Below are 24791 nucleotides of genomic sequence, written 5' to 3'. Positions count from 1 at the left end.
GAGAGGTAAGAAAAGAGAAAGAAAAGGAGGAGAAGGAGGGAGAGAGAGAGAGAGAAGAGGCAGGCAGGCAGGCAGGCAGGCAAGAGTCACACAGCGGTCAACGAACCTCCCCCGACGCCGAGCGCGGACTGTACGTACCTACGTTAGCTATGTTACTTGCGTACGTACGTAGATACGTGAGTACGTGGAGAAGTCTGCCTACCGTTCATCCGTTGAGTCGGTGTTGCTTTCGCGGTGTGCTCCATCGCAGCAACGGCGCCCATGGTGTATATACGCGCCTCGAGTGAAGCGCTTGGCAGCCGAGGGTCTTTCCTCTTCTCCTTCTCTTCCTCCTCCTGATCCTTCTTCTCGGTCATCCGCTTCTTCCTCTCCTCCTCCTCCTCTTGCTCCTCCAGGTCTTCCTAGTTCGGTTCCTCTTCCTCCTCGCCGCCCTTACAGAGTAGCATGCCGCGCCGGGAAACGCATTCGCAGTAGGCTCCACTATCTTCTGCTAAATAACCGCCGTCTAGATTCACCCAGCATCCGCGTCTCCTCTCCGTTCCGTCGTCCTATTTGCGGCCCCCTTCTGGCGTACCCTACAGCGTATATCGTTTGAACGCCAAAGACCGATCCCTCCTGTCTGTCATATCGGGCGTCCCTAGTCGCCGATCTAATAATTAGGAAGGATATCAGCAAGCACGTAATTTTACTCGGACGCCTCCGTGTAACCTGCGGCTCTCTCTCTTTCTCTCTCTCTCTCTCTCTCTCTCTCTCTCTCTCTCTCAACGCATCTCTTTATGATGCGAGACCGAGAGGTGTCGAGGATACAGTGGAATCTTCATGGGACTGATGCCCCTGCGTTTCCGCTGATTCAGTGAGTTTGATTCGTGTTACGAGGCGGGTCGTGGGTGCCTTAATGCTTTGCGAAGTGGCGCCGGCGTCTCTAATGCACTGCCGTATTACTTGCTCTTAATTGGTTCCGCGTTCGTCGAATTACTTCGTTTGCTCGCCGCAAAATTCCACGACCGTACGATTGATTATCATCGTTACAACCGTTCATTCTTTGTTAACCGATGTATCGAACAAATAAAGGGGATGTACGATCCCCTATCGCAAAGTTGTGTTCGACTTTTATTTTTAGGCGCTCGTAAAATATAACCGACAAAGAAAATAAGGCCAAACTCTCTTAATAAGGCCACGCTCTCACGTCGCTCGCACTTAATTAACTGCCGGATCTTTTAAATTATGCCATTTCCCGATTACGGTATTAATTGAACGATTCGAGAACTTGACTAAGTCCATGAAGATTCCTTTGAAGAAAACACATTTCAACTTAATCGCTCTCAGTTAATCTTATAGTATCTTCGTAGATATAATTAATAGTCGTGTCCGTAATAACTGAAGCAGCGATGTCGTATTTATGGTACGTAATTGAAAATATACATATGTATTTTCTCGGTTTCGTGTAAGTGTACATTACGTTTAGACCATTTCTTCGTTGAACGTACCGTTCTTACAGCGTGTTCTTTGATTTGTTTGAGAAGCTTCGTGTTCTCTGAGGACGAAGAAAGTAATATGGTCATGAATCATTATTTCTTCTGGACACATGAGTATTTAACAATACATGAGAGATATCTAACTTTATATCACAGCAATCACGGATTGAATCTACTTTTATATCAAGCTCTTCAATTATCAAGTCCTTCCATTAATTTATTATTATTTGACGACTGGAAATTAATGGCAAAACAAGTAATTTTTTAAAAATATATATGTATTCTGGTTTGATATAACGTTATTATTAGCAATGTGACCACAAATATATCGCTAAAGTGATTAATATGCTGTTATAATTATTCGCAACTAATTGGCTTCAGGATTATTGTCAATTATGTAACTGATCATAACTGTTACTATTGATTTTCTGTTGTCGGATATTATTTATAATGTTTAATAATATACATTTCATATGTAATGTTAAAGTTATAAAGTTATAAACATTTTTTTCAAATAATTGTTGAAGTATAGTAAAATTCTCCTCAACTCTGCTCTGTCACTTTAATTTTCGTAACAGTTACAGCAATCTAAATAAACATTTGTTTGATTGTTGTCAGTTATATTGATTGCTTTTTTTACCAAGATAGAAACTCATGTTTTTTTCAAAGCGAAAAAAATTCCTCATCAAGAATATGAAACGGCAAGTCGGCTTCAATGCCACATAAATTCTTTTTATTATCAAAACTAGTAATTCAGCTCAACGGTATTTATTTCGGTACCATCGAGAGAGTCGAGAAAAGGAGGATACTTTTATAAAAGGTATAGAGAATTATAGCGAACAAATGTTGCGTGTCGAAAAGAAGATCAGAAATATCTTTTATACTGTAGACGACGAACTGAAATATTTTTTGCATAACTGTATTGTTAACCCTTGTATTAGTCTGGCGATGTAAGCGCACGCTAGACTAGTCTCTGACTCGTACTTGCTCCGAGATCGTGCAAGCGTGATCACATTCTCGACTTTACTGCCCCGAGGCTGCGAAACGAGCCCCGTATCTACAATTATAAATGTTTATGTCATTACGGAGATTAGAGAGTCGATTCATCGTGACACATTGAATATACGCGCAGTATTATGCACGCATAATTGCGGTAGCGGAGTAATATAGAACTTAATCTTGCGGAAATTCAGGGTTGTGCCCCCTTCGTACATATAATACAACGATATAAATTTCGATGAACTCTTCAGTTGCGGAGAATAATGCAATGTTGATTTAGATTTCAAAATCGACCTCCAATCCGCAAGTTAGCCCGGGGCGTACATTTGGATTACTATAGTACACGAATAGGTTACATTCAGAACAGGTTCCTAACACTTAATCTTTCGATGATCACTTCTTTTTACATCCCACGATTAGTCACGTCATGCACTGGTTGTATGATAACTTATAAAGCAATATGATCTAATTTGTTACGCGATAACAACATAAATGTGTTAAGATATCTACAATATACATTCCGAACTACAAAAGCACTAAGATCGCATTCACGTTTGTTATCAAGTTAAACGTAAAATTGCTTATCCATAGTTTGTTAAGAAATATTCTTAACAGAACCGACATCCATGTACTTCACGCGCTTCTTTAACGAGAAGATCAAACAACCGATTCTTTACTAGCAACTTCTATATTTATCTGTGCTAACTGTCAAGTGCTTTTCTTTTCCGTCGTACAAGACAGTTCTAACTTTGAGAAGAAAATAATATTGCGCGGTAGTCTATAAAATTTTTATCATTAAATTGTATTTTTGCGTCCAAATATTTCCTATAATGTCGCATGAGCCATTCTTAGGTGCATACTTTCCTCGGAGACAAACATACTTGAACTTTCAAATGTTCCCTATTCGCTTTGATCGGATACGAAAACTCATCTCACGTTTCTTCGCTTGAATTCGCCGTACCTCGAAACCGGTCAAATGCTAAAATACTGATGAACGTTCCACATGTCTCATCAGGAGATGTAAAATTCGTTTCGCGAAAGTAATCATATAATATCGCATTCGAATTAAATTAGTATTTTTCAATTAATATCGTGATTTGTCACTTTCTGCAGATAATGTCCAACTAAACTCCAATTAATCAAATCACGCATGCAACGATACAGTATTTCATTTTCATCGTTTACTCGCGCGCAACGTTTGTTCTCGCCCTTAGAAAAATTTCGCACGTGTACGAGCGTTTATGTGCATTGCTATAAATCTTTGTTATGCGTGCAACCACCGAGTACCGGCGAGAATTGCGAATCTCTGACAAAACGAATGATCCACATGTCCGTTCGCGAGTATGCACATAGATGTAAGAGGAAAGAGGCGGCGTGAAAGAGTGAATGGGAGGAAATGGCCTTTTCCGTCTTTTCAACGATGAAGCCTTGAGAATATAGGTTGACTGTAAGCTACGAGTGAAGACGGAACCAAGTGGTTGAATACTTGGGTAGCGCCCAAGTATTCCTCGATAAAGGTCCTCAAGTGCCTTTGTGTTATGGCGCACAGCATCATACGAGTTTCATCTTCCTTGTTCTATGCGCACATATATATCCTTGTTTCATCGCACAAAAATTTTGCATAAATGTTAACGAACGAAAATGTTTCCTTGCACACAATTTCAAGATCGAGGCATATATAATATAAATCTGTTACAGTACAATTTTGTTGTAGTTTGCAAGATAATTTTCGACTGCATTCAAATTAATAAATCTTTCTTTCCGACTTTTTCTTTCGAATTTTTTAAATATTAATAACGAAAGAATAAATGAAGATTAGCTTAGTTGAATGAATCGTAATGAAACAAAAAAATTGAAACGGAGTATCTAATATCAGGAAATATAACGATATTTCTCATAGGGCGCATGAGAATTTTCACATCCTTTGCTAATTAGGTTCTGGCAATTTATACTTCCATTTTCATCGCACGTTTCAGCAATAAGTACGTTTGTCTTTATTTTCATCCTATGTTAATAATGCTAACGCGAACTTCATACTATAAACGTATAAAAGACAGGATAAGGTAATCATATTCAACGTTAATTACTGCAATGGACGTGGGCGTTTTTGAGTAGTTGAATACATCTAAGGTGACTAATTTGATTAATGGCACCGTCATGCAATTTTCCGGCGGACGTTAGGAAAAAGCATAATCGATTTACATCTATTACGATAAAATGGTTATTATGTACCGTGAGCTAGTCATTTGGGACGAGTTTTACCGGCGATCACCGTAAAGCCGCGATATAACCTGCGCGCTTATCAATTCATCATTCCTCCTGTCGTTACCGTATGACAGCACTAAAGTGGTTTACATTAACGTGTAATGTATACAGCGCCGCGCAAGAAAATACAATGAGATAAAACATCGTAGTGCGTGCCTGTATTATGAATGCATATATCATGTAACGTTATGTGCATTTTCTTGAGCGTTCACCTATTAGAATCCTATAGGCCCATTAATATTGAATACGTACAACACGTTGCGTCCATATGCGTAGAAGATTGTGATCGATCTTCGCGACGATAACTTTTGTGCATCCAAATTCTTCTGCGCGCATCAGGAATGCATGTTGATACGGTTTCATGCTGCCTAGCGGTCTCAAGGTTAAAGTACTGCAAAGCAAGCATCGACGGACTTCCTTGATAAAAGTCGATCCGGAAGTCTAAAATTCCAGTCTACGTGGTTATGATCCTAAGTACGTTACCTTCCGTTTTCCTCGTAGCCGGGGGATATAAATACATATTCAGAACCCGCGTTTAACAGCGACTAACGGCATTTATACCCATAGAAATCGAATAGCGCCAACGCAAGCGGCGCGGCCAGGGTTAATTGGAGTTCGGCTTTGACCCTTCGACGTTTCGTGCTGATATTTCGCGTCGAAAAATTGTTCTTCGTCTGTAATTATACTGCGAAAAGAATCGCCATCGCATTGCCGTGCTATACCACCGCGCTGTTAAGAACGTTAAAAGGGTCTAATTTCAGCTTCAGAATTTGACGTCGAATAACGGCAATGAAACTTTGTAGTAATATTTCTATTTGCACGTCAATATAAGTGCATTTTTTTCTTATACAGCATATATATAAATGTAATTTAGCATAAGCAAATGTGACACTACAACAAATATTATTACCGTGTCTTTTTTTCTTTCTCCCAATAAAAAATAATAACATAAATAACATCTTCCGGGAACAGATGCAAAATTTATGCAGCTAGTCAAATATATGGCCGAGTGTTACTCGTTTAACTCCAACTGCAACTGCAATTGCAGAATTCGTGCAAGTAGTAACACCAAGTTGTAGTACAAAAACTTGGCGTGCCTGGTTCGCATTAAATCATGATGAGCACCGCATCGTATTTTCTCGTGATACCTAAATAAACAAATATATATGTCGGATAATATATAAATGCAAATGCTAGTTATCTTATAAGTTTATCGCTCGCTATAACTATATAACATATTTCACTTTTACTTTCTGTGAAGCTTTTCTTATCCTCGTTCCTTTTGCTAGTATTAAATAAATATCGAATATATCAGCTTAAACAATGCGTGACGACTCATCATACCGAAGAAACTAATACCGAAGAAATTATTTCTATTACTAATTATTTTATATATTTAAAGAAATATAATGTATTTTATATTATTAAAAATTTCTTTAAATTTCTCGCTGTTCTTTAAATTAAATCGATCCATAAATCGTACTTAGTCGCATAACGCCTTATTTAATCTTTAGAAAGATATTCTCCAAACTAAGCTCTATTCCGATAAATTAATATCTCAGTCGATTACATGGGGTTGTACGGTTATAATAGTTATCTATTCATTCCCGCGCGATATGATCATTTACTCCGTCATCCGTGTAATTCGTCGTATCGAAGCTTTAGTGTGCATTCAACGCGAACATACCCGATACGCCAATCACATGATGCTTACGCCTTGCATTAAGTGCTGCGTGCTTTTTGCTGGCTCGTTTAGAATATCGCTAATCGGGAGGCACGGCATGCTTTTTACAGTCGACTTGTTTTTTCCACCGAGTCGAGATGTTAGTCGCAAGGTCGTTCGCGGCAAATCAAAACGGAAACTGGTCGTCACGGATTGATATAATTATGGTGCGACGATGAGACAAGGGCATACTTCGCTTCGTGGAAACACACGCGCCAGCGCGAGTCCATCCTAACGAAGTGGCAGTGAGGAACGATGAGAAAGTCGTGTAGCTGACGTGCTCGACTCGCGTGCAAGCATTCTACTATGTGTAAACAGTTGCTTAGAGCGAGGCATATAAGTTTCTCATGTCCCGCGATGCGAGACGCTTTCCGCGAAGGTATCGGTAAATGTTTGCCAGGAAGGGGACGACTCCTGATTTGCTTAACTCCACCGCGGCGTTCTGTTTTCATATGTGAATTTCGATGTGCTTCTTCGGAGACCTAGTAGCCGCCGAGTGCATACGCCTTAACTATTACAATAACTACACAATAAGGCTTATATAATACGTGTTTATATTTAGTTTAAATAGAATATTGATATAATATTGTTACATAAATCGCAAGATCACTGCGAAACCTGCGAGTGGACAGCACTCCGTGAGAAAGTATGGCACTAGCAAATAATATCTATAAGATGCAAATAAAAATTACCTATTTACATCAGCAACATTATAAATGATAATATACAAAAGAAACTGTTTCCCTTTGAAAGAGCAATAAATTGGTTGTAATGCAGGAAAATCGATGCTCCATCTATTTGCTTTATTATCGTAGCAAATAATGAATCATTCTGTTCCAATAAAATTAGATTGTATTTATATTAATATAATTTTATTTTATTGTAAAATTTTACTAATAAAAAATTGAATAGTCACTAAATCGTAATGATTCATTAATCTGTTAATCAACGTGACTGCTACAGAAACGATGTACGAGAAACGATTGTCGATTGTTGTTAGTTAATAATTTAAATAATGCGCGTTATTATTAGTGACTTCACAACATTATATTTACCGTAGACATACAAAATTGTCATGAAATTATATGTTAACATTTACAATACGAAGTTTTAATTGTCATTACGCGACATAGCAGAAAATACGCGATAATACATAATTATAATTCTGCCTATTATTAATTACGAGAAATATTGTTTGTATATTTGCATTTTATAAATAATATATGTCAATTAATTTGTAATTAATGTTCTTAATATTTATCGTGACCATTACGATTAACGCTTTTGCGAGTGGGTTACCTTTCCGGAGATTTATTCGATCGATGCTTTCCCTTTTTAAATCGTTGCAAAGTACATCGAAGGGCATACATTAATTCAAGTGTGAGAACAGGAACGAAACAATTACGTCAAAGTACTAGAACGAAGACACGAGATTTATTTTCTTTTCAATTTGTTTTTTATAATTCAAAGCGACCTATGTTTAGATTTTTGAATATTTGTAATGTCTGTCAATTTCTTTTTATTGTATTAAAAATTATAGATTTCGAAAGTATATAAAAAAAAATCAACAAAAAATCAAGTCAGAAATAAAATCTAAACTGATATATTTATAATTAAGATGATATAAAAAAAAGACAAAATAATTAAATTAAAATTAAAGTTTTTACGAATATTTTCGTTTATTGAAATAACATTGTTTATTGACATAACTATTTAAATTTTTTTTAATTTACACACTTTGAAAAATTAGCAGTTGAAATAGTGCAGAAGTTCTCAAAAGTTTTTTCTACGTTTGTTCACCTAATCAATCGTTTCCATCATACATAAGCTATATTACAAGATCTTAAAAGATAAAACGACTGACTGGATCATGAGTTGCTGCAGGCAACAGCAAGTCAACTGGTGTTGATTTATAAGAGAAATGCATGGTACTATATATATATAGTACTTATTTTTTTAAATGATATTCATGAGGTACGTGGGCGAGAAGTACATAACTTCTGATCTAAGATGTTTATTATATTGATTAAATACTATCGTGACAGTTACTCAAAAGCATGAAGTTGTGTCTATATACGTATTTATATGTACACATTTATAATATATATCATTTTCATGTAGATAAGAGAGTGCTTTTATTTAAATGCATTTACAGAACCTGAAAAATTATTATGCAATAATTTTTATTTTTCCACCAACGCATGCTTTTACATGAATTTCTTGGAAAAGATATTCATCATGATTATATGAGAACATGTATACTTCGTCTTCATTTAGACTCTTGGAAGTTTTTATAGGATCAGGCACAGCGCCTCTCGGTAATAACTATGTTACTGAAATTAATGAGCGGCAATAGAGATCAAGCGTGAGATTAACAAGTACATCATATTCAAGGGTAGAAATGAAACCACCACCGCTGGCGATAGCTAATAAGTACGAGGCGTATATCCAAGCATTCGACCACCCTTGAAAATGTTTTTGGTGGCGAATCGTTCGCGTATACGCTTCAAAAACAGTGTGAGTGCAACAGCCATAAAACATAGATCGCTAGTTGCTTTCCAGGAAGCTTCCCCGCCACTCTTTTTACCGACTTTAATTGAAGCCCCGTATAACTTGAGGGATCTCACTCCCTTCGTTTCGCTGTTGCTCTTTTTCTCTGGCTGGCCGCATTACTGTTCTGCCCTCGATGGAGCACTAGGACTATGAAGAAGTTTATGCTTTTATTGCTCGCAGGAGCACACCGGGTGTATACACAGCACACGCGCACCCCACTGGTGACTGGAACTTGGCCGGTGCATCGTAAAAAGACGATATCAGCCGCGTATTCCTCAAACCTCGGTGTGTACCTTCCCAGGACGATTCTTGCCGCACGGACGTAAAATAAAGGGATCTCCCTGGTGTGTAATTCATGCGTTAGGACTATCAACATTCGTTAATGTACAATCATCTTTTGGAAAACGATGACGATTTTTATGTTATATAAACGATACATATGTACACCTCATAATTTTCCTTGATTACACATTTTTTGACGAATTTAAAGTTGATTCTTCCTTAATAATAACTAATTAAAAATCATTCCTTTACTTTCCAATTTTTGTAAAAAAAATCATTTTTTTTCCGTCACTTGGAAATGTGTAGAGAGTCAAATTTGAATTCATGGTATACGAATTTTAGAAATTATTGTTTACGGTTCTTCTTCAAAAGCCTCCCTTCTATGACCACGAATGCTTTCAGAGTCAGCTTTGTGGGCGTTCAACATTTAACATCTGAGCGGATTGACGTCGTTTGGCGTCTTTCGAGTTTATGCACAACGGCAAAGAACTCCTGAAGACGCCACAGTAAACTACGTTGCATGCGGATTGTTAGAACTTCCCTGGTCGCGTTTGACGCTCCTAAAGTACTCTATCATTCCTCCTTTGTGGGTATCTCGGATGTTACGTCGCATGATAATATTATTATTATATATAGATGGGTATATATTTATCGCGCACTAGGCGTCATATATGTGAGAATGTATCGTATATTATCACGGATATTATATGTGATTGAGTAAATTCAATCTCTCGCGAAATTTGTTATGGCGTTTCAAACTCATCATCGAAGAAATATAATTCGTATACGAAACCACTGGATTACTAGGGCTTTTCGAATATTCACATTAATAAACTTCCTAGCTATGGTCGCGTGCTCCGCATTTTGTCCGTAATCTCGAATTACCTCCGTTGTTTGCGTTAGAACGGAGTTACTACATTGTTATGAAATTATTGAATATTCGAATAGCTTCCATAGTTATCTCTAGAATAGCCATAGAAGACATTTATTCAAGACATATGTTAATTATAATAAATGATTTCTATATTATTATGAAACTTGAAATATGTTTGTTTTACGAATTACACGCGTTAATATCATAATCCCAATTTTGAAGAGATTAGCAAAAATTAAAATATACTTTAATTTAAGTTTTAATATAAACTATATATTGCTTTTATCGTTGTATAAAAATTTTCTCTTATCTAATTTTCATTTGTTGAATTGCATTCTATTTTTAATGACTTTTTGCATTAAACTGTTTTTTTCTTTTGTTAAGGATTACAAAATAGAAAGAAAGCATATTAATTTTTATTTTATTAAGTCAAAAAATTTTAAACTTCTTTGTGTCATAAAAGTTTAGAAAGTGATATATATATATAAACAAGATATATTGAAAAAAATTTTCATTTAGGAAAGCAAGAAAGAGTACAGTTGTAAAACGTTACTAGTATGCAATAAATTGAGCTACTTCTTTAAAAGTTTACTCGTAAAAAGCTCCATATACATATATACGTGTATATGTGTACTATAAAAACCTCGAAAGAAAATTTGTGCATTAAGATAAACGAACTTCAAAATACACTGAGAGCAAGATTAAACTTTAAAAATGACATTTGCTTGAATTCGATATATTTTTTCTAGATGAAGAAGAAATTTCTCAAAAGAATTTGCAATCCTTGCAATACTGAAATTAATCTTCTTAACTAATTTTTATAAGACATTTTTATAAAGTTTAATTTTTGTCTTTTTAGTGTTTATAAGTGTAAAGTTTCAGTCGTAAAGTTATGTGTCTATTTTTTTTACGTCGAAGAGCGTTTTACGAAAATTTTGAAAAGCAGCGTTCTTTCGCGTCCCTGTTGTGTCAGTGTCATTCTTAACAGGACAAGGCGATTGAAAGTAAAGTCTATTCAGCCGTTTAACGTTCGGAAGAAACGTAAACTTGCCGTCTCACTTTTGGCAAAGTTCTCGAGACCCTAGATTATGGTGCACTTTCTTCGGCCTCTTCCTCCGACATCTTTGCGAAAGAGGGTAAAGTTCTCCTGCAGCTCGTAAGGCCAGTCGGGAGGACCGTACTCCTACCTGTGTTTCTTTCACGTTATAGCCCTTCCAGCTAAACTTCCGGGCCATTAATTTACATTAGGACATTTTTCAAGAGCGTGCTAGCTCCCGACGCCGCGCACCTTAAAATTGGCGAAGTCTTCTTTTTAACATCTCTTCTCTCTTATACGGAAGAGCTCTTGAGTCGCTCTCCCGCACCTCCCCTTGTCGACGTCACGCTTGAATTCTTCACCATTAAACGACGATGCGAAGAAAAAGGAACGAGCGAAGCGTATATGAGATAACTTCAGAATTTCATTTAACGACGATGTGCAAGCATGCACGCGGAAGGCGTTGGCAGTCATTAAATCACGCCTGTGGCAGGTCCGTCGCACGACTTGATTGATTTGTAAAATGGTCCCGTCGATACCGGGATCGTCGTTACTCTTTAGATTCAACGGTAATTTTACGTAACCGTATAAGTGCTACGTATATCACTTGATAATTTTATTGCTGTCGTAGACACTCGCGTCACAAATACGTTGTGTCAACATTGGAACAAAGAAATGTATTGCCCCTCGCTAAGTAATTTATTAACTCGTAAAACTCGGACTCGTAAAACATTAGCGCGATCGCCTGCTGCCTGTTTTTGAATTACTCCCCCTCACCCATTGAGCCGTCGTCTTACGGTATGAAAACTCTGTATATCATTCTTGAAATTTCATTAGCAGTTTGCACTATTAATGCAGGATACGATAAATATATAACGCAGGATATCAGCTGTCATTGAAAAATTTATTTACTCGTAAAGTGCCGGCTAATAGTAACGCTCTGCTAGCAAATTTTTTATCGACAAGCGATCGTTAGGAAACTCCTAAACATAATTAACTTTATGCTGTTACGAATATTCTAATCCTTCCTGTTTATGATTATAGTAATGTGCAGCTAATCTCTGCCACAATGATTTATGTGCTAAATAGAGAGAGCAATGTTTTGCATAAATGAATGAGCAAGAGGTAAAAATTCTGCTTCAAAATGAAAGACTCGCGTTGTCAGGATTGCGCTGTAAAAAAAAAAAGAGAGAACCATCGAACGTATGCCGTTCCCAAAAACTTTGATAAGAGAACCCTAGAATATCGGGCGTAGCTCGTGATCGAAAAAAAAAATTGCTCGTAAAATGAACCACCATGGACGTCAACGTACGGGTTTAATACTCGTTCGCGCAAAAACGCTCAAAGTAAAGAGAGACAGAATAACTGTCGTTGACATCATGTCAATGGCAAAACAAATATCCCCAGGATATTTGACAATATTTTCAGTTGTAATACTCGTATTACGTTCATCGTGACGGTCGTTACGATTGTGTTTAAGCCTCTGCTGATGTAATTTTTGTTAAATCTATATCACGTTCAAATGTTCATGAACGAATATCGGGGATATAAAGGAAACTATTCGAGGGCACCAGTTGAATTTTCTTGTTCAACTCAATATGAAGGTAATAATGAAATCGAACTCTTTTCTTGTTACCGTTAAAGGATGACGTACTATTCCGTTGGAAACGCACGCTTTATACCGTCGGTCTACTTCCGCCCCTTGCAGCTACATTCATTTCTCATTTCGAACACGTCGATGCTCGGAGCAGAGCTAAACTCGAAAGTAGAAGAGAGAAAATCAACTTATGAAAGCCGGTGCTCGATCTAACAAGTCCCTGTTTAAAGTTCAAGACTCCAGTTACAAAGCGCCAATGACTACGGTGCTTTCAAATTGTATTTAAACAAAATAGTTTATAACAGGGTAAATTCGTGACGCGAATAATATATTTTAATTGCCTTTTATAGCTCACGTTTTCAAATGGAGTTAGTATCACTGGAAAAGTAATAAATTTCGCTATTTATTAGTTTTAAGCGTATCTAAATAAAAATTAATGTATACAATAAAACAAATAAAACAGAAAATTCGTATGAATATATTTTAAAGAGAAATTCAAGTGAGAAATTAAGATTAACTATTTTAAGTAAAATTTATCTGTGTGAAATTCTTTTATTATTACATGTTGTTTAAAATTAACTTATGAAATTAGGGAAGAAAATTTTAAAATGTTTTTTTTTTTTAATTAAATGATATTGGCGAGATTAGACAGATTACTCAATTGAGTATGAAAAATATAATATTTTTATTGATGCCATTTTATTGATCCCATATATTATTGCAAGTACATATATACCCTCATTTTACTTGCGCTATCGGAGATAGCGATTCACGTCAGTGAATCTTTATATTTTTGTTTCAGCATACACTCACGGGCCACTGCGCAAAGGTGATGGCAGCAAAGTTTCTTGGCGAACCGTCGAAAGTAGTTACGGGAAGTTATGATCGGACTTTAAAAATCTGGGATCTGCGCAGCAAAGCATGTAAGTGAACGTTATATTACCGATTAAGTGAACGAAAAGCTGACGTTTCTTTTAAGACATCCGTTAAGGATAGAATCAAGATTATGAGATATTAATCTAAATTAAATTATTAAAAATTATCGCAAAATTAACGATAGGTGTCTTGTACAAGAAATTCCAGGTAACGAGCACTTTCTCCAAAAGAGAAAGAGGGGATCAAGGAATCGCAAATGTAAAGATCCGATTCCGAATTTCCACGCGGGAACGGTTTAAAGCACTTTAATTAAACTAGTTTATGCAAAACAATTCTGAATCTCATCTGCGTATATTTACCGACAATCGGGCTCTTGCCCGGTAATCCCGAAATGCTCCTCGGGACTCCCGACAGCGTACAGCGACGATAAATACTTTTAAGGCGGGCGAAAGAAAATTTTAAATGGCGATTACTTGCGGCTGACATATCGGGTTGCATAATGTTAACGCGGCACATTCATTTCGTCTCGTAACAGAATCGCGCAGGAAGTATGAGCCGAAAGTAATGCCCGGTGCTAGCGGTAATCACGTTGCCCATTACCCCTATTAGTCGTTGCATAATGCAGATACACTTACGAGCGCTCCAAGATAATAAAACAAACGGCGAATCTGCATGATCATTCATATGCATATTCCGTTGCACGTCGTACGCGGCTGCACAATGGACCGCCACGGAAAATATGACGCCCATAATGCCGGGCTCGGTTCGTACGAAGCGCACTGGCATCAACGGTGACGCCGTAATGGCGAAGATGAGATAAAAACTCATGCCCTCCCGACTAACAGACGGTTCGTTGCGTTCGTCGTCGACGCGTTAATTAAATCGATAAGATTCTTCCGCGGAAGAACAGATTTCTCCTCTCACTTGTTTCGCCTTTAAAAACTCCATTCGCATAGAAGAACTTTTTATCTCGGAGTATTGATGCTCTTAATAGATGATCCCTGATAATAGAATGGATTTTGAAACAAAATTGCAACTTGTGATGGTAGAATAAATACGATCGGAGATAAAATGTGGAAGATCAAACGAGTAACTTTAATGAATTTTCGATTCTTTATTCGAATCTGGTTTCAAAATGAAAGCACGATATTCATGCGATAATAAAGATAGATGTATATAATCTAATGAATGATCTGTCAGAAAAGAATACCCAGATTAATCACAAATCCATTACTTGCGGGGAAAGAGTATCATTTTTATTAACTCTTAAATTAGAACACAGGTTTATCCAGGACAAGATATAAGAGATGATTCTATCTTTATTATACTCAGATTTCTTTATTACGTCATTAATTAGTTTCATTAATGTTACTCATTGTTATCTCATACTCAAATTAAAACTAATTTCTTCTTAAACAAAACAGAAAAAACTTGCTTAAAAATATTGCAAGTATCAGTTCCCTTAGATTTTAATTGAATTTTCAATCTGTGTTACACTTTATCACTGTAATTTATAATTTAAAAGACATATTATATTGTCTGTGTAACAATACAGACAATATAAATTTTAAGTTGGAGAATAATAATGCGAAAGCTGGAGTAAAATTTTAATGCATCAATATTGATTTTTCTTGTATATTACGTCTATTGTTCGAAGATCTCCTCTCTTCTTGATCTGTATAGGATCTGTTTGAATACAGATGATATAGGAATTATACCCTTCAGTACATGTATTCACGTCTACTAGGTTTCGGTTCGAATGCGTACGGTCGCCATTAGAAGCCCTTTTGTCCTAGGAAGTTCACGCGTGTCGTGATCTAATTTCACGCGACAGCTCTCACCGTCGAGTGTGAATAATCGCGAATGCCGGATGCGATAGTCAAGCCTTTCCGCGCGAACATTATCGTGACCTTCGACTGGCAGGTGTTGGACGAGGGCTATACCTGTATCCGCATAAGGGTCTAATGGTGCGGCTTCTGAGTCATTGAAAATCGCTAGTGTAGCCAGAATAGTAACACGATAATTCCACGCATTCAAGGGCAAATGAAATTTCTCCTTCCCAGAAAACACTTTCCGAGTGGAATGCGCGGACATCGTGACCGGTGCAAAACACCTCGACTCCTCGATGTTCTCCCATCGGGGATTTATCACACTAATTGTCAGAGAAAAGCAGCGGCGTTCATTCGACCATTTGCTCTCTCACGCGAACAACTTCGACGTATCGAATCGTAGTCCGTTCGCCCGTAAAATAGAGGAATCTTTCACCGCTTTCGGCGACGGTACGAGGCTCCATGCGATAAGCGCGCCGCTCCGAAGACGGGGGGGCGAAAGTGATAATTTACAGCTAGCTGAAAGTGGCCATTTCTCGAGGTAAAGCATACTCACAGATCGCGGCTCACGTTCTCGGTGTGAAATGTAGAGGAGTTTTAAGTAGTGCGAAAAATAAATTGAGTAAGCCGCACACGCAGGCGGCCGGACTCGCGCAGATAGCGGCCACGGAAGATCTCATTTCCCGCAAATGTATTTGGGATTTACATTCGACCCTGGCGCCGGACTAATCTCGTGAAACGGGGCGTTCTATCTGAAGAACGGCTTGAGATATCGATTTGCACTACGGTCAACAACGTTACGGAATTCTGTGGTGTGTGTGCGGCCAGTAGCCGAGAAATCGTATTGACAAAGGATACAAAGCTGTAGAGACTGCTTAATACGATGGCGTACAAGTATTAATTTGCAAAGTCCAGAATCGCCTTAAACTCGGTCCTTAGTTAACGTTCCCTCGGAATAATAATTTATATCATTAACTAGCGTGTTAATGATACGAACGTTCGCTAAATTTCAATAAATCGCGTCATATCGTCGGAGGAATATCGTTGAGATATAATTAACGGATGAAAAATGAAACTACACAGCTAAAAACTTCACTGATTCAGCAAATCTATAACAGTTGTAATATGCGGACGGTCAGTTTTCTATGTATTAAAGTATCAAATGTTTTAAAGTATCAAAGTTGACAGCAGAATAACATTGACGATTTGTTAAACCATCAAATCTTCTTAGTTATAAGTGTTGAATTCGCGCAGTAAATATATAGCTTTTCTGTACCACTCAATCTATTTTTTTCCCGTGTACTTGTACTGTTATTTGTTGAGATACGTAATAAATATGAAATTTGTTTTGAACTTCTCGGTGAACAGATATCGAAATATGTAATGCGGATTATATTTATATTTTAAAAAATTATAAAATTAAAATTGTTTTAATGATTGTTTTTTTTTGTGAATCAAGAATTACTGTGCATTTTATGCAATGATCTCATTTATTTAAAAAAAAGCAACTAACAAGCATCTGATGATATAAATTTGATTTGACAACTGTTGATTTGCTTTTATTTCACACCATTGAAGTACTTCAAATAAAAACTGCGTTCGCGCAAATTAAATGGATAAGTGTGTTTGCAGCTGTTTTAAAGAAAACAAAGTGTTAGATATTATGTCAATAGAATAAAATATTGATTGTATAAAAAACTTCCGCGAGTTTATTTGCATACACGTTTTCGTTTGCATACACTTTATTTTAACTGCTATTAACATAGTTAAAACAAATAATGAATAACATTAAATATATGATTATGATATAATATATACTCATAATACTTAATGTTATTCACTATTTGTTTTTTTTATATGGTACTTTATATGGAACTACATATATATATACATAGAAACAATTGTTCATTTAATTGAATAAATTTAATCGTTTCTATTCCTTTCGTTGAAGACTGTATATATTTAAGTCAAATATGATGTTTGATTTGATTTAAACAAGTATTCTTTATCGAAAGAAATAAAGACAAACAAAATTAATTTAGTCAAATGAGCAATTTTTTCTCATTGTGTTACAATGAAATTGCAAGTTTAAACGAACTTATTGTTTGAACCGATCCTGATAAACTCGTTTGAGAATTCCATGTCTTTTATATTAAGTTAATACTGCAAGCGTAAAGTGCGAAGTTTCCTACACAACGCCGGGCGTAGCAAGAGAACTGCATTACTTCGCGATATGCAAGCCCTTATGAAAGTTGAAGAGCGTAATTCCGAAAAGTGTATCTCCTTAAATCAAGTCGCCTAAAGTGATACAGTACCGAAGTTTTAGTTGGCGATAATTAATGTAAGAAGTCGTGCGCCATCACAAATCGCCTATCCCGACTGAGTTTGTGGTTGGTCATCAAACTTGTTACATAAATACAAAACTTTTTTCGTTGGCGAACGCACTTGAAGCAAAGAATCTATCTTATTTTTTTATGTAACGCACCGGGAGATAACAACCGGGAGCGAATACCAGTACGGTGTAATTAACCAGTGGCTTAACTTCGTCACGTAATTTATAACTGTCGCCTCGTCGGGTCATTCAGTAGTTGAGTCCGAGTTAATTGTGTGCACGTCAGGAGGGGAAGGGGGGAAGCACGCGGATACCTGCGTGGATACATACAGGTACTTCAGGAACATCCGTTTTAGCCTTGCGGCGGCCTTTTGTTGTTGTGGCGTGGTCCTACAGCAAAATAGCGAAAACCGCACTATCAAGGAAGACCGGTGGTGCTTGTACAAAAGTTTCGCACAAATAAATCTCCGAACGCGAGGCGCGCACAATGGGAAAACGGCGCTGAAAGGGCATTTAAGCGTGAATTATTGTTTACCGCGGACGCTTTAAGACAAAAAGGACGCTTAAAGTGGATTAGCTGTTTTCTATCGCGCTATTATCTACCTCGCCATGTCGTCGCGCAATTTCGTGGACGCCCCGAGCGACTCTTCTGGACACAATCGTGCCGCAGACAGATGAATTCCACACCGCACCTACGAAATAACACCCCGTGTCATGCGTTCGCCACTGACTGAAAAGACATGCCAAATGCTCCCTAACGTTCCGAGAAATTAATCGCCATCATTGTATTTCTGTCGTACACACTGCTTGACACTTTCGAGTGTTTCACTAACTAAAGAGAATCAATCTTTTTTTCTTCACATATAATGTATGCGCAAAAATTACTTTAAAATATTATTAATTTTTATTTTTAATTTTTTGCAAAATGTAAAAACATAAGAATTAACCAAACGATTCTACAGAGAATTGTCATGTTATGCTAATTATAAAAAAATAAATTATCTATTCTATATTTTAATTAATATGAGTTGGACACGATTACTAAATTAAAATTGAATTTCCAAAAGTTATCAGAAAAACTGGTGTGTTAAATTTAAATATTCGTTAATGAGAAGTTAACTTCAATGAAAAAATATGTAAAAATGAAAGGTTCGGTAGATCTAAGGAAATATATTTGAATAACATATGTCTCAAAGAGCAAATGTACATTAATATGGAATACATACTAATGCAAAAAGCATGAGGAAGGGCAAATTAACATCCTGAAAGCTCTTATCATGGCTGACGGTTGAAGAAGGCTTATACGGAAAGCCGGTAATCCCTTATGCCTCGTTTGAGGGATAGATGCACGTTAACAGCATGTATATAATGCACTTATCTGAATAATACATTGGGCTTAAGGACCAGTACATAAAGAACTATATTATAGATACAGGATATAGATAATCCTTGTATGACATGCAAGAATTGACGTCCGTAAAATTACTGCCATCTTTTGATCGCAGCTACCAGAGATTAAGTTAAAGAAGGAAGTATTTGTTCCAATGGCATAAGTCATGAAACGTCCTGCATAATCAATCATATTTAATCTATTTAAAAGTATAACTAATTGCGCCTTTTATTTTTCTACTAAGCGAAACTATTGTCGTAAAAATAAACGCTATTAAAATATATTAAAAAAACTATATTGTAGAGAAAAGATTATTATTGTTTTTATCTCTGAAGAAGTGTCGTGCTTTTTGCAGGAAAATTTGTACCTGAGGAAAAGGAAAGATTGTCTAACTAGATATCAGAAATTAGCATCGTCTTTGTGATCACAGGGATGTGTACAAAGCAATGATTAAGTCAGGCTAACACTCTTGTCTTACCATCATCATCATTACGACTCAAATCTAGTCATCAAATGGAAACATTCACGCATTATTTCGAGTACGGTAGAAATCCCTTTGTGCGCCTTGCCGCGCGGTAACGCACTCGTGAAGACATGTTTTGCCTGCTAATGATTTTTACGTCGACGTTTATTAGCCGTACGCGTCTCGCGTATTTTACTGACTCGTGATAACCGGCGCGTGGCGAATGCATTGTGGTACGGTTACTTGTTGCAAGATAAGACTATAAACCGGCGTAGAAGTGAGATACAAATTTCTCTTTATGCACGAACGCACTTTAAAAGAAATTTTATTACTTTCAGAAAGGTACCCTATTCATCACGTTTGAAGCTTGTAAAGTTCACTTTCTCTGAAGCTTGTATATCGAATTACGGAGGATTAAGTATACGCTACGCGCAATCATATCATCATCATATTCATATCATCATCTGAATGTAACGTTAAAACATATCAAAAGTGTTTATGAAATATAAAAAAAATATATGTAAAGTTATTATTTTTTAAATTAGGTTGCATAACTTGGTTTGGAAATTTTGCGATGTGAATTTATTTATCACATATTCGATTTCCTTTACAATAGATGATCATTTTTCCGTAAAAAAAAAAGCTATCATAATTACACGATTTTTGGGGAAAGCAGATTTAAAAAAATAAATTACCACAGTATAAAAGTTTTTCATGGAATTATTAAAAAACAAACATTCGATATTCTAGTGGAAGAAGAAAAATTAAACATAATTATAAAAATACGTAAAGTTATTATTTTTTAAATTATCTTGTATAACTTGGTTGGAAATTTCGCGATGCGTTTATTTATCACATATTCAATTTTTTTTTTAATGGATGATCATTTTTCTGTAAAAAAAAAAGCTACCGTAATTACACAATTTTTAGGAAAAGCAGATTTAAAAAAATTAATTAGTTAAAATAAATTACTTAAACATAAGTATAAGGTTTCCATGAAATTATTAAAAACAAACATTTGATATTCTAGGAGGAAGGGAAATTAAACATAATTATAATTTTCATTGAAGTTCCATGATACGATTAAGAGACATTAGAGTTTCTAAGGCGCGATCGTAATTGAATATACGCGTTTGAAACATACAAAGCTTGCTTCCGAAGGAAGAAGCTTTCCTCCGTTGGCATGGTACACTGTCGCGAAGTAATTGGAGTTTGTAATACCATTTTCGGGTAGAAACGGTGAACATCATTCGCTAGTCGAGTCCCGCTGTAGAAACTTCGACAGACTAATCGATCGGACGATAAATCACGTTTGATTTAACGCAGGGCCACGATAAAGTAGGATGGATACTGACGTACGGATTCGTAATCGTACAAAGGTCGAGGTTAAGGAAAGGTATAATAGAAGAGCGGGAAAGGAAGGTTGTAAGCGGAAAACTCGTAATTTATCCTGTTTCCAGTCTTGATGCTGGGCATTTCCGCGACGCGCTAGCGATTTCCAAGAGCTTCGCGGAAACGTGGCGACGCGAATGTCATTTCCCGACGTAAATTAAGTTTGAAATCCTGCTTATTTCAGCGTGGAGATCGATGAAAGCTGCTACTAGGTAGAGCTACAGTTTGAAACAGGAAACCAGCCGTGATTCACATTCGATACAATCACTGTTAAACTCGCTCCGTTTAAAGTCGGCACGTATATGCACAATTCCCGAGAACGTAATTCTATCATTCTCGTGGAATGCTCAAATTAAATGCAGAATGCAGTGTGATCAATTTGTGTATAATTTATCTTTAAAAGACGAATTTACAATGAATTTGCTCTGAAAGCCTGCGTATTCTAAAGATTCTATCTAGTATAAAAAACACGGTAACTTTTTCATCAGAATTTGATCATTAATAATTAATAATACATACATAATAAATTATTATACTTTATAATAATTTATCTTCTAATTACTATACATAGATCAATTGACAAAGAATTTATTAAAACTTTCATTAATAATTATTTTCCAATATTATTGAAGATATTTAAAAAACAAAATATAATTAATCGAGTAATTAATTCTTCTTGCATATTTGTATCACTTGTATACGAAATTAATACAATTTTTACTTAAATGGAAAAAAAAATTATTTCTTAAGAAAATCTTATGTAATTCTATAAAAAAAAATTTTCTAATTAAATACATAAAATAATCAAATAATAATTGACCACATCCTTTAAGAGTAAGAAATTTTATGTTGCAGGTATAGAAACGAAATTCGCCGGTTCGAGTTGTAATGATCTCGTAACTTCCGACGGAGCTGGTTCCACGATAATCAGTGGTCATTTTGATCAAAGGATCAGATTTTGGGATACTAGAGCCGAATCCAGTTCAAATGACATTCTATTGGAAGGAAAAGTTACATCTTTGGATTTATCTCGCGGTAAGTTAATTTTTTTTAACAGTTTAATCAATTAAAGACTTTTTTAAATGCGTATACTACCAACAATCGAGAAATTTTTATTTTATATTGCAAAATGAACTGTGTCGTTGCAATTCTAATTATTGCAACTTATCTATTCCATAAATATATACAATATTTAATACGAATGCAATCTCCAATGATTATTGTTTGATATCGTTACGATATCATAATTACGTCTAATATAATATCGGAGAATAGGATTTTGTTTTTATAATTTTTTAATATGTAACTATATGGAATACATTGCTTATACATATTATAATATCGATTAAGGTATGTCAAATGAAACAATTGGTTATTATCATGGTAATTATTTATATAAAATATAAAATTAAATAAAAGTATCGCCAATATTATGTCACAAAGTGTGAATATTGACATGTACATTGTATTTTATTTGTATTATTTATGTTAAAGAATATTAATTTTATCTTCAACAGAATTAAATTATAGATAATTATAATTTTCTCTCAATATTATGAAACTTTATTGATATTCTGATTAAAAGAAAGAAAGACGTTCTATGATTATAAGTATGATTATAAAAATATAATTTTTGTAGCTTTACATTAATATTGAAAATATAATACAAATGTAAATTCGGTACAGAAAGCTTCTGATTTTATCTAGTTTGTGACTACAAATAAGCAATTATGTATAAGCTTAAATATTGGAACAAAACTATACTTCTTTGTTTAATAATTAAGCATAAATCAGATTAAACTAGAATATCTTATGCATTTGGAGAGATGTAAATTGATGATGACCCAATTATTTGAACGATAGCGGAAATGTTATGAATTTTATATAGCATACAAAACGCGTACTTATATTGATAATTAAACGATGGGGAAAGATATTAATTGGTATTTCACGGCAACTATACGATGTATTTCATTTATAGATTTTATTCGCGCTACGCAAATAATGTTATTTCGTTTTCGCTTTTTATCGCAACGTTTTAATGACATGAATGAATTGGCTCGCACGATTCTGCAGTATTCTCAAAGCACTTGTATCAGCTGCAAATGCGCCCCGTTCGTACAAGAGTACTTCATTCAGATATATTATTCTATCGCATTTCATTAATCCGCCGATATTGCCGCCGGAACACGAAATAAATTCAAGTGTTGTCAAGCACTGTTGGTCCGATTTTTAACTTCTGTAGTTAAGCAGATATATCGCATCTCTCTGATATTTTTTTTATTGTTCGTCGTTATGTATTCATTTAAAACAGAGATGAAACCATCTCAAATGGTCGATACGATCGATATGACACGAAAGAAAATTGTAAAAAAATCATTTCAACGCATGATGAATCTATACAACTTTATTACATCGTAATTAGATTTTTAACGCTTGGAATTATTGCGTCATTCTATAGACGCGCTTTTGCTGATGGTTTACGTATTCGATACATAAGAGATATTTGTTCAGTTGATGTTGCAATGCCGCAAACATTCACGCGCGAACAATTTAAATATTATTCAATCTTGTGCACGATTGTGAATTATAAAGGAATCTATTCGATTTCAGACGCAAATTACCTTTTGAGCTGCGTGAGGGATGACACGGTGAAACTGATTGATTTACGAATGAAGAAGATTGTCGGATCGTTCAGGTAGGTCGTGTATTTTTGTCATACATGCATAAGTAGAATGTTGAAGGTAGTAAATCGTCGTATTTTAATTTTATTTTACAGCGCTGACGGTTTTAAAGTGGGATTCGATTGGACAAGAGCTGTTTTCAGTCCTGACGGACAGTACATAGCGGTTGGTTCCGCCGATGGTTCCGTTTTCATCTGGTCTATAGCGACGAATGCGATCGAAACAATACTGAAAGAGCATACGTAAGTAAAGCTAACATATTATCGTAATTAATATTTGAAAAATATTAACGTAGAATCTCTTTTTCTGCAAAAAGAATAATTGACATGAAAACGTAATAAATTAAAGTAATTATACGTTATTACTTTAATGAAATAATAATTAGACGTTATTAGTCGCATATATTCAAAATGATATAAATGGATCGAGCTTTAAAAGAAAATTATAAAGTAATTCTGTTTAGTTAATCGAACTCATCTATATATGATTTATATAGTTCTGTTATTTTTATCCTCCTGATATCATATATTTTTGATCGGATATTTAAGTTTCTGCCCTAGAGACAAAAAATGATCCTTTCATATTGGAATGTGCAATACCGATATTAAAGCTTATGCCGTTAAAAAATGAGCGAAAAAAAAAGACTAATAAATTTTATAAGACTTTAATCGTCTATGTTTGCCAATGATGAAAAGACATATTAAAACGAGAAATTTTGTTCCCGATATTTTATCGAATATTGATTTAGAGATAATCCGAGATATTGAAGGCAGTTTGGCTGCGCCAATCCTTCATAAAGCTCGTCGTCTTATTTTAATAATACTTAATATTGCCCTTTTTTGCAGTTTTCTTATTTTGTAATCTGACTACATTATTTTAAGTTATTATGTTAAAATCAATTATTGCTTTTATCTATAATACGATCCAAAGATATTGGAATGTACAAAATTGACGTTTCCAAGTGTTTTATTAAATTTATCGTCAGCACTATGATCCAGAGATTATTTTCTAATTCTGTGTT

At 35.5% G+C, this 24791-nt stretch overlaps 1 protein-coding gene across 5 annotated transcripts in view; it reads left to right on the top strand.

Annotated features, from left to right (window-relative positions):
- The window catches only part of Atg16 (Autophagy-related 16), a 408498-nt gene that overhangs the window by 363351 nt on the left and 20356 nt on the right, over positions 1-24791 (top strand). For all 5 annotated transcript variants that reach the window (XM_011065883.2, XM_011065884.2, XM_087410139.1 and 2 more), the window contains 4 exons: positions 13607-13727; positions 21942-22121; positions 23700-23784; positions 23866-24012. In XM_011065883.2, coding sequence (XP_011064185.1) covers positions 13607-13727; positions 21942-22121; positions 23700-23784; positions 23866-24012 — 533 coding nt within the window. The remainder of the gene's footprint in view (positions 1-13606; positions 13728-21941; positions 22122-23699; positions 23785-23865; positions 24013-24791) is intronic.

This window comes from Acromyrmex echinatior, chromosome 10 (assembly GCF_024713525.1).
Source record: "Acromyrmex echinatior isolate Ae372 chromosome 10, ASM2471352v2, whole genome shotgun sequence".
In the NCBI taxonomy this organism is placed as follows: domain Eukaryota; kingdom Metazoa; phylum Arthropoda; class Insecta; order Hymenoptera; family Formicidae; genus Acromyrmex; species Acromyrmex echinatior.
Note: the sequence above shows the minus strand (reverse complement) of the source record. Positions and strands in the feature narration are given on the sequence as shown.